Genomic DNA, 17233 nt, shown 5'->3' with positions numbered 1-17233 from the left:
TAGTGCCCCACATATTTCAGTGTAAATAGGAGAAAGTTAATAGTATGGAAAAACTAGCAATGGAGAAAAGACCTTATTTAACAACTACTGAAGAAAAGACCGGTAACTTGGACAACAACCATTGGGGAAAAGACCTGTAAATTGACAATAACCCTTAGTCATTTTTTCCTTAATAAATTAGTGCATGATATGAACATATATACAAAGTGATGAACTAGTAAAATAAACAAAGACAAAATTATTGAGAAGGGAAACAAAAAGTCACCAATGATATAAGAGAATCAGAAGTTCATATTTTCCAACTTTGATTTCAAAGATGCCAATTAATCTGCTGAAGACTTTACATCTCCGACGTGCACGCAATAAGATTCTAATTCTATTGGTCATAATCAAGGAACATACGTTCTCCTTTGACTAATCATCGATTTAAAAGAAGACAATTTGCTCCGGAAAATGAACAAATTAATAAACTATTTTGACTGGCTGAGACAAATACATTTTGCTGGTAAAATAAATGGAAAGGAGGGTTCTCATTGTAGATGACAACTGTGGTGATTGTGATGTTGTTACAGTTGTGTGATGATGGATGATTGTGTGACGACTGAGAGATGATATTTAAATTCACAGGTCGTCAAACTTCAATAGAAATGAATGATAACACCAAAACTTCGTCTACATGAAATTACGAAATGATTTTTATATTTTCTTTAGCTTTTTTTAGGCCAGATCAAACACCAATAGAAGTGAATAATTTTATTTTATTTAAAAAATATAATTCCACAGTTGGACCATTTACCAGGAAATTTAGTTCATCCCAGTAGATAAGTTTAGATTATACGACCCAGCAGATATTATATATATCACGTCAATTAATCTAAGTTTTCATGCACACATTTCCTTCCTGTTATTGCATGTCAATTGAACCAACCACCATGAATATTGTCGCTATTGCCATTTTTTACCTTAACTTACTTGTCCTAACAGCCATCAATTTTAGCTTCTGCAGTGGAAGCAGCTGCATTGAAAGTGAGAGACATGCACTTTTAAGGTTCAAGCAGGATCTTGAAGATCCTTCCAACCGGCTTGCCTCTTGGACTAATTTTGATGGAGATTGTTGTACATGGACTGGTGTTGTTTGTGACAACTTCACCGGCCATATTCTTAAGCTCAAACTTAGGAGTCCTTCACGGGGCAGACGAAGTTTGAGCGGTAAGGTAAATCCCTCTTTGCTTGATCTTAAGCATTTGATTTACCTGGACTTGAGCTATAATGCTTTCGATGGAATTCGGATTCCTAGTTTTCTTGGTTCGTTTGGGGAGTTAAGACACCTTAATCTCTCGGAAGCTGGATTTGCTGGAGAGATTCCTCACCAACTTGGAAATCTCTCCAATCTGCAATATCTTGACCTTGGTCAGAATGATTACCCGTTATACATTGACAATATTCGTTGGTTATCAGGTCTTTCTTCCTTGAAGTATCTTGATTTGACAGTTGTAAACCTCAGTAAAACTTCTGCAGATTTGTTTCTCATCATAAATGCACTTCCTTCTTTAGGTGTGTTACAGTTGTCTAACTGTGAACTTCATCACCTTCCAACCCTTTCCACTGCCAACTTTTCTTCTTCTCTTGTCACCCTTGATCTTTCTCAAAATAAATTTAATAGCTCTTTCATTCCCAATTGGGTATTTGGTCTTACTCAATTACAGTTTCTTAATTTAGCCAGAAATGGTTTTCGAGGTCCAATCCCAGATGGACTTCAGAACTTGACTTCTCTTACACATCTTGATTTGTCTAGAAACAATTTCAGTTCTTCAATACCCAACTGGTTGTACAAATTTAGTCACCTTGAGTGCCTTTCTCTTATAAAAAATAACTTGCAAGGTACAATTTCAGGTGATATAGGAAACTTGACCTCTATGCAAAAGATTGATCTCTCATCAAATGCACTTCAAGGAAGAATTCCAAGATCATTGGGAAGACTTTGCAACTTGAGGTCAATCTCTTTGTCATCTGTCAAATTGAATCAAGCAGTTTCTGAAATCTTAGATATCTTTTTAGGATGTGTGTCACATAGACTAGAGGTTTTGAATTTGGGTCAAACTCAACTTTATGGTCAATTAACCAGTAAACTTGGGCAGTTTAAGAATCTAGACACTCTTTTCCTGTGTTGTGGCAGTATTTTTGGTCCTATTCCACATTCCTTGGGGAAACTTTCGAACTTGAAATTTCTAGATCTTTCCTCCAATAAATTGAGTGGCTCGATTCCATTTTCAATAGGAGAACTTTCATCCTTGAGTAGTCTACAGCTTTCCTCTAATGAATTGAATGGATCTATTCCGTCATCATTTGGAATGCTTTTGTCTTTGAGAATTTTAGACATTTCTTCCAATAAACTAAATGGAAATCTGTCTGAAATTCACTTTTTCAAGCTCTCTAGTCTTGAGAGTTTTAAGGCATCAGGAAACTCATTAAAGTTGAATGTAAACCCTGATTGGCGTCCATCATTTCAACTTAACGAGTTATATTTGCCTTCATGTTATGTAGGGTCTCGATTTCCATCCTGGCTTCTTTCCCAAAAGAAATTAGGTTTTTTAGATTTATCCAACTCAGGAATTCTAGATACAATTCCCACTAAGTTTTGGAAATCCTCTTTTAGACTTAGATATGTAAATTTTTCTCATAACCAAATCTATGGGAAGGTTCCTAGTTTAATTGAAGTTGGTTCACTAACTTCACTTGACTTGAGTTCAAATAGTTTGGCAGGTTCATTGCCTCTTCTGTCTTCCACTATGAATACACTTGATGTTTCCAATAATTCTTTCTCAGGACATGTTAGCCAATTTTTGTGCCATGCAGTGAATGAGTCAAAGAATTTGCAAATTCTCTATCTTAAAGATAATTCTCTATTTGGAGAATTACCTGATTGTTGGACGAACTGGCAAAATTTAGAGGTCTTGGATTTAGGTGAAAATAAGTTTATTGGAAACCTTCCCAACTCTATGGGAAAATTAAATTCCCTTCGATCACTGCATCTTCATAATAATAACTTCTCTGGAAATATACCTATATCGTTTAAAAACTGTACAAAGTTACTAGTACTTAATCTTCATGAAAATAGGTTTGTGGGGAATGTACCATTGTGGCTTGGAGAAAGATTTTCAAGTTTGATGATCCTCATCCTTCGTTCAAATAAGTTTCAAGGCTCTTTACCTGTGGAGCTTTGCCAGCTAGCTTCACTACGAATCTTAGACCTTGCTTACAATAATTTGTCTGGAGCCATACCAAGCTGTATTAGTAACTTGAGTGCCATGGTAACAACCTTGAAAGATTTTGCAAGAGGCATACAATATGTAACAAATTATAGTGATTCTATTGAGGATGAGTCATTGATGCTAAAAGGGAGAATGGATGAATATAGCACGATTCTTAATTTGGTGAGATCTATAGACCTTTCCAAAAACACTTTCTCAGGAGAAATTCCTATAGAAGTGACACATCTTAAATTGTTATCATTGAATTTGTCTCACAACCATTTCACGGGAAGAATTCCTGAGAATATTGGTGTTATGGAGTCATTGGAGTCTATTGATCTCTCGTCAAACCAACTTAATGGTGTAATTCCTCAGAGTATTTCAGCTTTGACATCTTTGAATCATTTGAATCTTTCACATAACAACTTGCACGGGGAAATTCCTTTAAGCACTCAATTACAAACCTTTGATGCATCTTGTTTTATGGGTAATGAACTTTGTGGGCCTCCACTTCCAAACAATTGCTCTGGGATTTTTCCAATACAGGAGAATGAAAATGGAGGTAACAAACATGAGGTAAATGGGTTCTATGTAAGCATGGCTCTTGGATTTGTGGTGGGTTTCAGCAGTGTAATATATAAGTGCTTCAGCATATGTTAGCTAATTTGTATGTTCATTCTTCGATAATCAGATGTGATATGTATATATTATAATAATCAGATGTGATTCCCAACCTTTCTCCTATAAGTCATGCAATGCCAAGAGTTTTGTTTCATATTTTGTGCTCATCAAATATCTGAAATAACGGTCTTGGTTCAACAGTTGGATCATCTCTTGTAAGGAGTTGCCATAATTTTCAATCATGGGGTGTTTATATTTATCAAGTTCCTTTTCTATTTATCCAGGGAGCAAATATATACATGGATGCTAATTGTAGTGTATGTTTGAAAGCCAAGGACATCATTTTCTTTCATGTTGTAAGGCTGTATTTTTCCTACAGTCCACAGATATAGACGGCATGAAGGACTTTGTCATGTTACTGGCCTGGTTTATTTTTGGCTAGGCTTGTGTAAGGCCTTGGAACTAATTATTCAAAACCTTGATCGTCCTCTTTTAGACAATGATCCACTGGCTCCTTGTTAACACTATGTGGCCAGTAAGGTAGTGAGCGTAATTTTTTGATAGATGATGAAATCGGCCCTTTGAGGTGTGCTTAGGTAATACAAATCCCATACATGCATTTGAAAAAAAATGAGTGAAATCAAATTAACGAGACATTACACAACTCAGCACCACGTCTTTCCTTAGATCATTTTTAAACATTTTCATAGAAACATAGTGTTGTGACAAATCCCATTTCACGGATAACAATTAACGGCAAGAAAAACAAGGGAAAATAATAACACATACAAAACATACGATCATTTATATGGTTCAGCTTTTTAGCCTATGTCCATGGGCGAAGATAAACGAAAAATTTTACTAAGAAAGTGGAGTATACAAAATTTGATGAAACTCTCAATCCCAAAACCCAAATACACCCAATATCTCTCACACTCTAACACACTGATTTTTTTCTCTAATTCAAGCTTTTCTAAAATGTGTATGCATTGCTGGAGAATATGTGTGATGATTTTGCCATCAAAATGCACCCATATTTATAGTGACGGAAAGCCATTTCATGTCAAAATTTATGGGACAAATTAAGGGATTTACAAAGACCTTGTAGTTAAAATTTATAGTGGAGAATGTTCACTTTATTTGAGAGACATGAAGCTAAAATTTTACTTACAATTCGGTGGCATTAAATGTCTAGAGAAGTTCAATTTTAAGTCTTTGAACATGTGTGAATGTGGGAAAAATGCGCCACCTAACCCACCCCCCCCCACCACCCCCCCCCCCCACAAAAAAAAAAGAAAAGAAAAAAATGTGAACACAACTTTACACTATTAAGTCATTTTTACACAGATTATATTTCAACAATCAAATTAATGGCAAACTTATTTAATTTGCTCCCTTTTTTTCACTCATGTTGTTCTTCTTTTGGGTTTGGGATAAAACTTACAAATAATTTGAGAAGTAGTGAGCTAGCTAATATTAATTAACTCATTAAGAGGCTTGCACTTTCGTATAATTAATTAATTGAACGTTTTTCATCTTCTGCATGTTTCACATCTTCCAAAAGTCTCGATTGGAAAAACTTAAAAATGGGACCACAAGGCCTTTGTAAATTCCCAGGAACCATTAATTTATATGCATATTGTTCTATTATACATTAGTGATATAAATTAAAAAAGAGACATCAAGAAAGAGAACTAGTAAAGTAAACAAAAATAAAAAATAAAAACTTTTGAAAACAAATTAAAAACAAAGACTACCAACGACAATGTTTTATTGGTCTCTATAAACACTTTTGAAGAAAAAACATAGACTACCAACGACGTCTTTATTGTCCTATAAACACTTTTGAAAACAAAAACAAGAATACCAACGACGTGTTTGTGGTCTCTATAAACACTTTTGAAAACAAAAACAAATACTACCAACGAACAGTGTTTATGGTCTCTAAACAAGTGTGAGTGAGAATATATGGCTTGATTGTAAAATAATGAATGAGGGTGTGGTTGTTGTTGTCGACAATGATATATCATTGATGATGGTAATGGTAGGTAATGGAGTTAAGCTAATCTTCCTGGTGTTTGTATATTTTGTAATGGTGCTAAGACAAAACTTGAATGAATTTTTTTAGCCAAGAAGATTTGCTCTTTCACAATTGAAGGAAATTCAGTTGGGTTTTTGATAAAAGTAGAAGAAAACGTTCTGGCTCTTCCTCCTTTCTTCCAGAAGCACATCAGCATTGTGACTTTGTGATTATACTTGTTTTATTGCACTTGATTGAGAAGGCTGAGAAGTTGTTTAGATTTTACAATTCTGGTTCGTTAAAGGGTCACATTCCTTGAAAAAAAAAAATTCGACATCAGAAAATTGAAAGCTTTAAAAAATTTCAATGAGATGGACATGGTAACTAACTAATAGATGTCGTTAAACTATGATACCATGGAAAACTTATTAAAGAGAGTTATATATATTTAATTAACTTTTAATTTAATTATCATTTTTTTTTTTTTTTTTGGGTAAAAGGTAATTTATTAAGAATGAAAAATGAGTCCCAAAAAAGAGACCCTTACAAAGGCAAGATCCTTGGAAAGGCCCAAGAATCAAGCAAAAGAACAAAAAGAAGAGACACGGAAGCACAAGCCACCAAAGCAAACATCCTAGCCTCCAAGAGGACTATACAAAAAGACCAGCATCTCAAAAAATCTGGCCAGCTATACAAAAAAAAAAAACATCATTTTCAGAATTTCCACATAACAAACCAGCCTCCCAAACAGTCTGCAAAATCTGTACATAGCAGTCCAACACATCAAACCAACCAACTAAGACACCCAGAATAGCCAGATTCAAAAAACTTCTGCAACAGCCCAAACACAAGACCACAATCAGCCACCGGCAAAAGGAAAGAGAACCATGCAGCACAATCCCAACCGAAGTACACCAGGAATGAAGAACAAACAGAGGAACTGCACTGCCAGCCGCAAGGAACCTACAGTCAAAAAATTAACTCCCCAGCAAAACACAGCTTAGTAACAGTTCTGGACAGGGGAGAGAGAAGGCTTCTTCCAAGTCTCCAGGTATTCAGCATGGCAAAATCAACAGCCCACTTTGTAAAATCTGCCAAGCTCACGTACGTGAATTATATTTAATTATCACTGTTGAATTGATTTTATAGTTATGTTATTTGAGTCGTACTCTAGAAATTTGGAAATGAATAAGAGGGTGTTTGTCTAAGCTTATAAACCTAGTTTATAAGTTGATCTGTTTGTTTATAACTTTTTTGAGTTTATAAGTTACTTATAAGCTAATTTGACCAAGTATATTATCACATTATCCTTATTTAATTTTAAAATTTCATAGTATACCTTTATTTAATATAGTACCATTTTTAGTTATTTTATAATAAAATATATTTATAAGCCACATTTTACCAAACACGTCAACAATTTATCAGTCACTTATAAATACTTTAACTAAACACGTAATTGCTTAAAATTTTAAATGCTTATAAACACAAATTAGCTTATAAGCATTTGTTGCTTATAAGCTAATTTTCATAAGCTCAGATAAACACCCCCTAAATAAAGCATGAGTTGAAGAATTTTCTTTTTTGTAACCAAGTGTTTAGGTCAGCTTACGCACACCTCAACTAATTCCCGGAGACCATTGAACATTCTACAAATCCAAAGTATCACGTAAATCACAATGTTTTTATGGTAAATAGTCTCAAGGTTTGAACTCAGAAACTCAAGGAAGGAAACAAACCTCCTTGACTGCCAAGCTAACCCTTGAGGTTAAGTTTAAGAATTTGCAAAAACTTAGTGTTTTATAAAAAAAAAAAAAAAAAAAAAAAAAAAAAAAAATGGTGGTTATCGTAGATCAATCAATTCGTTATTTATTTATTTTTTTTTTAAAGAAAATGGTAGTAGAGCTCTCACTTGGATCATCTCGTCGAAGGAGTTCAAAAACTTGAGCAATCTATAATAGTATTTACTGCAGTTGACGAACAAAAAATTTGTAAAGAGTGTTCTGACGGAGAGTGTTCTTGTTTTTTTCATAAGAATTTAACAGAAATACCAAGAGATACATTATATGTAACTTCAACTGCTCTATTTTTTTTTTTCATATGGACCTATGAATGTTGAAATATTGTGAACACTTTTGGTAATTGATGAAGAAAAGGCAAGCAAGAAGAAAAGACAAACAAGAAGAAAAATGAATTTAAGTTTTAGCAAAATTTCTAGTTTAGGAATTTGTATTGGAGAATATATATTTTCCTTTGACTTTGAGTTTTATTAGGAAATAAGAATTGGTTTATGATTTTATTTAGAGTTAAAATATGATAATGAATTAAATTAGAAGAGTCCTATTAGGATTTGAAATATGAATCTTAGTAGAAAAAGAATATTATATTTTACCTATAAATATGGGGGTTATAACTAATTCAAAGTAACGAGAGAAGTCAAAGGAGAATAGAGGATATGAGAAACATAAGATGTGAGAAGGGGTGTTAAATACTAGAGGAACAAGATGTTCACCAAAAGTATAAGGGTTAATGGTGTTGTACGCTCTAGCATTTGTGTTCTTAAGATTATAGTGAAATTATCTCATTCGTAGATGTAGACAAGTTATGTTGAACCACATAAAATATCATGTACATTTGTGTGTTGTTATGTACTATTCTTTATTTTATGTTTTTTTACTCCTGCGATTTTTCAACAAAGAAGAACACATAGGTCTTATTAAATTAAAATGTCATTAATTATGCGGTAGGTCATATGCTACATTTTTCTTCTAATAATTCTTTTAAGAAGAAAAAAAGAAACAAAGAAATATATATAATTCTTCAGACCTAGTACAAGAAATTTTGATATAACGATAACAACATTGGAAAAAAAAGAAATAATTTCCACGTAGAAATCAGCTAAATGCCGTTTTTTAATTAAGAAAAACTTATGAAACTCACGAGAATTCAAACTTCACTTCTCTGAACTGAACTTCTGATTTAATATTGATAAGTTCATTGGATTATGAATATAATGTTATGCATAAAGTTCCATGCAATGCACACACATTTTCTTTCTTTTTATTGCAGCCACTGAAACAAACCATGAATACAGTTCTTTTCCTCAATTTGGTTGCCATAAGAACCATCAATCTTAGCTTCTGCAATGGATAGAAAGTGACAGACAAGCACTTTTATGGTTCAAGCAAGGTCTCACTGATCCTTCCAACTGGCTTTCCTCGTGGATTGGTGAAGGAGATTGTTGTAAATGGGCTGGTGTTGTCTGCGACAACTCCACAGGTCATGTCCATGAACTCCACCTTGGAAATCCTGATGCTTACAATGGCATATTACATTTGGGAGGTAAACTAAATCCCTCTTTACTTGATCTTAAGCACTTGATTTACCTTGACTTGAGCTATAATGATTTTCAAAGATTTCAGCTTCCTAGTTTTCTTGGATCTGTGGGGAAATTAATTCACCTTAATCTCTCTGGAGCTGGATTTTCCAGAGAAATTCCTCAGCAACTTGGAAATCTCACCAATCTAAAATATCTTGACCTCGGCCAGAATTACTTGTAATACCATGAAAATCTTGGTTGGTTATCAGGGCTTTCTTTGTTAGAGTACCTTGATTTGAGTTTGGTGAACCTTGGGAAAACTTCTGTAGATTTGTTGTTCATTGCAAATGCACTTCCTTCTTTAGTTGTGTTACAACTGTCAGGTTGTCAACTCCATCACCTTCCAACTGTGTCCATTGCTAACTTTTCTTCATCCCTTGTCACCCTGGATCTTTCTGGCAACAAATTTAATAACTCTTTCATTTCCAATTGGGTGTTTGTTCTCAGTCAATTACAGTTTCTTGACTTAGCTGGAATTGGTTTTGAAGGTCCAATTCTCGATGGACTTCAAAACTTAACTTCTCTTACACATCTTGATTTGTCTCGAAACCATTTCAGTTCTCCAATTCCCAACTGGTTGTACAAATTTAGTCACCTTGAGTCTCTTTCTGTATCCCGTAATAGCTTGGAAGGTGTTATTTCAAGTGATATAGGAAACTTGACCTCTTTGCAAATGCTTGATCTCTCATCAAATGCACTTCAAGGGAGCATTCCAAAATCATTGGGAAGACTTTGCAACTTGAGGTGGATCTCTTTGTCATTTGTCAAATTGAATCAAACAATTTCTGAAATCCTAGATATTTTTTCACGATGTGTCTCACATAGACTAGAGTTTTTGGATTTGGCTCAAACTCAACTTTATGGTCAGTTGACCTACCAACTTGGGCAATTTAAGAATTTAAAAACTCTAGATCTATGTTGTGGAAATAGATCTGGTCCTATTCCATATTCCTTGGGAGAACTTTCGAAATTGACATTTCTAGATCTTTCCTTTAATAATTTGAGCAGCCCGATTCCATTTTCAATAGGTGAACTTTCATCCTTGCAGACTCTGCAGCTTTCCTCTAATAAATTGAATGGATCTATACCATCATCATTAGGAAAGCTTTCGTCTTTGAACTTTCTTCTAATAAACTGAATGGAAGTCTTTATGAAATTCACTTAGTCAAGCTGTCAAGTCTTACGTTTTTCAAGACATCAGGAAACTCATCAGAGTTGAACGTAAGTCCCAATTGGGTTCCTCCTTTTCAACTCGAAGAGTTATATTTGCCTTCTTGTCATTTAGGGCCTCAGTTTCCATCATGGCTTCTTTCCCAAAAGTATCTAGCTTTTTTGGATATATCCAACTCAGGAATTCGAGATACAATTCCTAGTAGCTTTTGGAACTCTTCTTCTAGATTTCAATATCTAAATCTCTCTTATAATCAAATCTATGGAACAATTCCCAAATTAACAGAAGACAGCAACAATTTGATATCTAGATTTCAATACACATTTTGATTTCTTCCCTTTGACTTGAGTTCAAATAATTTGTCAGGTTCATTGTCTCTTATATCCTCCAATATGGTTACGCTTGATCTTTCCAACAATTTCTCAAGAGAAATTGGCGAGTGTTCAATCATGAGAGTAAGACTTGGCATGTTTTCATTTGTGAGATTTTCACCTTAGTTCGAGATCGAGCCTGCGACTTAGCCTTTAAGTATGACATTCTTCCTCAGCTTAGAGCCATCTGGCACTTACCAGACTGATTTTGTTTTGTTTTTTTTTTAGAGCTTGCGTGCTCTCTTGTATATTGTACATTTTTTCTTTATTTTATTCATATTTACCATTTCCAAAAAAACTTTATTTTATGTGTGATTCAGGAGAAACTGGATATCAAAGTTTTTGGTAGTGTCCAAGAAAAAAGTTTCCATCTAAGATAATCGCTGCATTAATACGTGTCAATCGTTAAGACTGAAGGTTATTGATCGTGAATATATAGAAGTTGGGATCATTAATATACATCAAAAATTCAAATGCACAATCTGCTAAATCAGTATATTTCCAAATTCAACTTAAAATGTTTGAGACGTTGACAGAAATTTTTGTTGAATTAACAAGTATGTTAAATATATATTAAGGAGGTGAGGATCCCAAAACATTCATTCCCCTGTTCAGTTATAGTATTTGATTTATCCTCCAACCTCAACAGATTCTCTAAATTTACTTAAAAGATGAGGGTCACTGAACACATCTCTTCCTTATTTATTTAAAGATTTAGTTTTCCCCCAACCCAACTCTTCTTTATTTTGATTTGGGGATTTAACTTTTCCCTGATTTAGTTACAGTCCTTTAAATAAGATACCTAACTCACCGTAATAATGGTGGGTTATGGCCTATGGGATCCGTAATCTCCTATGTGGCATTTTAGTCATTTTCATTAGGGGTTTTTCTAGACTCTCTAAAGTTTAATCAAATAACAAAAATCTCCATGAAATATCATAAATAACAAAAATATCTCTGCTGTTAGTTAATGGGAAAATGATATAGCCACCAAAAGTAATGCATCGAAAGTATGCACCGCATGATGTAACGTAATCCTGACCATTAATTAATTATAACTTAATATTAACTGACGGTCAGGATTGTGTCACGTCATTTGATGTATACATTCGATGCACTACTTTCGGCGACTGTAGCATTACTCTAGTTAGCGTTAGTGTACTGTTAGAGTTTATAAATGTTCTACTTATATTCATCATTTTCATGGATTCATATGCTGCTTTAAAACTCAACAAAATAGTGGATCTGATTTGGGTTCTTTAATTTCAGATATGCATTATACTCGGCCTACTGTTAATGATTCTAAATCACTTATGACAGACTGTTTATTACTGTTGTATATATTTATTATCAAAAGGAGGAATTGTCGCTCCTTCTAAGGCCTTCTGTAAATTGTATCCGAGTGAGATCCCAAAACATGGCAATGTTAGACTCAGTTGAAGCAATAGAAAAAGGGGCGAGAACTCATCCAAGTACATTTAATTAATGGAAGCTTTGCTGAAACCCATTTTCTACATCAAAGACGTTAATAATATATAAATATCAACATATATCGGGGAAAGGATCAGAAAACCCATTCCATCCCCAATTGAATTCTAGAATTTGATTTTCCCCCAACCCCGACAAATTCCCTGAAATAACTTTTGAGAGGGGATCCATCTCTTCTCTATTGCAACTTCTTCTAGCTTACAATCAAGGAGATGACAGGTGATCTTTCCCGCAGAGGCGAAAAATAGTTCTGTTGCACGCCCTCTAATGACTGAAGTTGACATTAAAGGGAAATGAAAGTCCACTGTGACCAACAATAATGGTGTGTTGACCAGATGGTAGGAGAATATTTGCAGCGTTGTCCACAATTCTTAAGCTCTTACAAGCATTAAACGCAAAGTAAACCATCTTAGTCTGTCCTGCTTCAACAAAAACCCTTTGAAAACCAATCACTTGCTTGATATGAGTTCCAGCAATGCCATTTGGTGGCTTGGAGTATACCAAGATTACCTCACTGCCATCGACATTACCGACATTTTGAACTTCCATTTGAAACTGAATAAATTCTTCACACTTCAAATCGTCTACGAGAGTTGCAGGGCATTGAGGTTTTTGGGTGCCATTAATGTAGTTTATGTTAAGACAGGGTTGAAATTTATCCAATTTTATGGAGAGTGAGCTGTTTGAAGATGTTATATTATATTTGAACTGTGTGTAGCTGAGACCATATCCAAATGGATACACTGTTGAGCCGTCGAAAAATTTATATGTTCGACCCGGATAGCCTAAGTTGGGAATAGGTCTCAATGGCATGGAAGTCACTGGTAGCTTGTTGACATAATCAGCTTCATACCATGTAATAGGCAATCTTCCGCCTGATATAAATCAATCAATATTTGTTAAGCAAAAATTGTATGCATATAATAACACTGACTAGCTTATATGGATTGCCTTTGGAGAAAAAAAAAAAATCAAAAAAAGGGTTACCAGGATTGTATTTGCCAAAGACAACATCTGCAATGGCTTGACCACCATCCTGTCCAGGATAGCCAGCCCATAAGATGGCTTTAATATTTGTATTATTCTTAGCAAATGAGATATCCACACCTCCTGCGGACATGATTACAAGAATAACTGGACCTTTGGAAACTTGAGCTACTTGATTGATAAGCTCAGTTTGGTAACCTGGAAGTAGGAGATTTTCTCTATCCAATTTCTCGTCCTCGATAGATAAGCCCAAGCCAGCTAGAATTATGGTAGCATCCGCAGTCTTCGAAGCCTCTACGGCTGGGAATATTAAGCTACCATTCTTGCAAGAAATATGACGACATCCCTTTCGGTAAGTCACGTTTGCATAAGCGGAGAAGCCAGCAATAGGAGAGGTGTATTGACACGGATAACCTATAACATGTGACACGATTTTGAGAAAATATATTGATAAAAGAATAGTTGAAATTTTTAAATTTAATTAGGAGATAACTCCAAAAATGTTAAGTTTTTTTTTTTTTTTTTTTTTGGATAACCGAGAATATCCGAACTAGTTTGTGCACATCTCAACTAATCATTTAGGACTTTAAAGTTGACAGTCGGATATATCTTCTCAATGGTCATCCGTATTAATGACTTAGGTGGTTCGAACTCAAAACATTAATACACCCAAAAATCTTAATTGACCGTTGGATCACCAAACGGTGGTTCCAAAAAGGTTAAGTTGATACAAATAGATATAATTAATTATGTATTAATTGGACATATACCTGCATAATTTCCAAGCATGGCATCTGTAGCATTGGCATGTGGCCCAACCAAAGCTAGGGTCTTGAACTTAACAGAGTTCAAAGGCAAAGTGTGGTTATCATTCTTCAAAAGAACAATTCCCTCTTTGGCCGCTTCTTTGGCTAACTCAATGTTTTCGGGAGAGCACATATCAGCCCTCCCAAGAAATTTATATTGAGGACTTCCATCGAAAAAGCCTAGCCTCATTAGCACTGTATACATGTAATTCAATGATTTGTCTATATCTTCCTCTTTGACCTTCCCTTGTTGCACTGCATTTATTGTGAAGCTGGTGTAGTACGTACCACATTCCACATCTACACCTAAATAAACATTAAAAAATAAATATTCAATAAACCATTAATCCCAAAATTCTTTCTGAAAACATTGTAGGGTGTATTGAAGTTAAATTTGTTCCACATCACTAAGTTAGTAGAATGATATGGTATATATATATGGTTGGACTCTCTTCTCCCTTGATTAGCTTGTGAGAGTGAGTTCTATCCAAGCTACTTTTTGGAATTAGAATCACGTTATTCGAGACGATGATGGGTTTGGACTTAGCATTGTACGCCAAGCATGAGGGAGAGTATTGAAGTTGAATTTGTCCCACATCGTCAAGTTAGTGGACTGTTATGATGTATATATGTGATTAGACTCTCTATCCTTTGAGTTATCTTTTGAGAGTGAGTTCTACCCATCAACTTAATATTTAAAGCACATAATAAATTCATAACCTGCTTCTCGTGCTTGTGCAATAGCATCCTCTTTAGTGTCATTAAGAAATTTGTGGTTGTCAACCATAGCTTTTAGTGCAAAACAATCCGAAACTATATATCTGAAGAAAAAAAAAAATAGTAGTTAAGAAATGAATCCAGTCAAAGGAAACATCTTGAGGAAGAATATATTTATCATGAGTGTATATATGATCTTAATTTTGTACCCATGAAGATCCCATTTTCCTCTAACGGTTTGATTCAGAAGTTTAGGGTCTGCACAAGAAGGTGTGCCATTGACACTATTATAAGAGCACATAATACTGCTAGCATCACCTTCTTTAACACACATTTCGAATGGCCGTTGAAATGTCTCCACCATATCTTGCTCTCTCACCTTCAACAATGAATCAATTGTAAGAAAAAAGAAATATTCCAAGTTAAATCGATTTGATTTTCCTCCAGTTGCTTACCCTTGAATCAAAATTTAAACGATCACCTCCCTTCCAATTTTCAAGGTCATAGGCAACATAGTGCTTGCAACATGAAGAAACTTTTAAAGGTCTTGAGTTCAAATCCGTATACTTTTTGTGTCCCTTCACATCCTGTAGGCCTCTAACATAGTTTACAGCATATGTGCCAATAACAAAAGGATCTTCACCTGATGTTTCCATAATTCTTCCCCATCTTGGATCCCTTACTATGTTAACATTTGGACTCCAAAATGTTAATCCTATCCGCCCTAGATTGTACATGGCTCTCGCTTCTGTTGAGATTGCCTACAAAAAATGAAAAATGTTTAACTTAATATTAATAACTTTGAAGTGACGTTTTCTTCAATAAGAATATTAGTGTAATTACCTCGCCAATCTTTTTCCACAGTGATTCATTGAATGAAGCTGTTGTGAGTATAACAGTGGGAAACATTGTTGCTGATGGAACAACACTGTCAAAAACTGTGGTGGGAGAGAAATTAGACAAGCCATGTAGACCTTCCGACCCCAAGTTGTATGGGAGCAGCCCCAACCGTGGCACGCCGGTAGCCATAGGTCCCAGCTGTTTCACTTTTTCAGCAAGTGTCATACGGCTCACCAAATCCTTCACCCTCACCGCATAAGGAAGCGATGAATCACAGAAAGAAAAGCTTGACATTTGCAACTTAAGTTCAGCAAAATTTGCATGATCGCATACATAGGTATAGTTGCTACGGCTAGGATTGACAAGAAAAGCAATTGAGAGACTGATTATGAGCAGAATAAAACCGAGAAATTTAGCCATGGCTTTGTTTGAGAAGATTAAAAAAACCAAAAGCTAATAAATTGATTTACTCTTGGAGTTCTTGTGTTAATGTTAAGCAATGATCGACCTGCGTCATTTTCTTATTTAAAATTTGCACCTGATTTAATCACTGTAAACCATCCAATTTTTGCATTTGGTTCTTACTAAACAAAATCACAACTGTCAAGTGCAACTGTACTCTATTGTTGTATCGTTTTATCATATTGAGTGATCGAGATCAAATCTGACATCTCAAATTAATTAACAAAATCTTGGAGTGATTAACTATAATTAAGTTCTTAATTAAGAAAAAATCATTTTTCTCTCACATCTTAAACACTTTATATACAGTCACTTTTTCTCACCTCGTTTAATACCAAGAATTCGTCAGCATAATAATTGCCTCTTTTAGTACAAAGATTTCGTTTGCATAAAAAGAAATTGCCTCTTTTAATACAAATAAATTCATGTGCATAAAAAATAGGTAATTATATTGAATGGGGATAGCAGAATCGTTGCTCAATAATGCATCATAATTTTATTGAAAAGCAAAGAATTAAATTACTAAATTATATTTACCTTTACTCTCCTAATAATAGGCTTTAATTAGATTTCTCTCTTTTATTTTTTTTTTATTTTTAGTACAAAAAACTCATCTCAAGTACCAAAAACTCTCTTATTTGTTGTAGTATAGAAAAATAGGAACCATGAACCACACTAGTCTTCAGTCGAATGGGTGTGTAACCCAAGGTTTTGTGTTTGAGTTATACAAAGTGGGAGTCCCACAAAGTGATCACTTGAAGATCGGTTGAGGTGCGCGTAATCTGACTCAAACACCTCGGTTGTAAAAACAAAAAATAGGAACCATTTCTTTACAACATAACCCTTTTTTGTTTTCTCATCAAACGTACTTGTTTATTTTAAAATTGAAAACCATTGTCTATTTTTTTACCACCACGGATTTTCCAGTGAATGATAACAAAAGAATTATTGAGTGATAAAATATACATTATGAAAGATGAATATTAAAATAAGTTTTTTATCATCAAAGTCGATAATATTTTATGTATACTTGAAGAAAAAAATTATTGTTGTTATCACCGCGTAAAGAGATAATTATTGTTGTGAGAATCGTATATTTTAGTTCAATCAATTTGGACAT

At 34.4% G+C, this 17233-nt stretch overlaps 2 protein-coding genes across 2 annotated transcripts; one reads left to right on the top strand and one right to left on the bottom strand.

The window, feature by feature from the left end:
* The first annotated feature begins 932 nt into the window (after positions 1–932).
* LOC116106794 (receptor-like protein EIX2) lies at positions 933–10409 on the top strand. The gene is made up of 3 exons (XM_031393114.1): positions 933–3881; positions 9030–9234; positions 9481–10409. The coding sequence occupies exons 1-3, from the start codon at positions 933–935 to the stop codon at positions 10407–10409; spliced, it is 4083 nt and encodes a 1360-aa protein (XP_031248974.1).
* A 2156-nt stretch (positions 10410–12565) lies between these two features.
* LOC116106781 (probable beta-D-xylosidase 2) lies at positions 12566–16071 on the bottom strand. Its single transcript, XM_031393106.1, has 7 exons — positions 15655–16071; positions 15267–15572; positions 15021–15190; positions 14815–14915; positions 14059–14400; positions 13289–13702; positions 12566–13176 (listed from the first exon to the last, which is right to left on the bottom strand). Exons 1-7 carry the CDS (start codon positions 16069–16071, stop codon positions 12566–12568), a joined length of 2361 nt encoding a protein of 786 aa, XP_031248966.1.
* Between the last annotated feature and the right edge of the window lie 1162 nt (positions 16072–17233).

Source organism: Pistacia vera, unplaced genomic scaffold, assembly GCF_008641045.1.
Source record: "Pistacia vera cultivar Batoury unplaced genomic scaffold, PisVer_v2 Contig117, whole genome shotgun sequence".
Lineage (NCBI taxonomy): Eukaryota > Viridiplantae > Streptophyta > Magnoliopsida > Sapindales > Anacardiaceae > Pistacia > Pistacia vera.
This window is presented reverse-complemented; position numbering and strand designations above follow the sequence as displayed.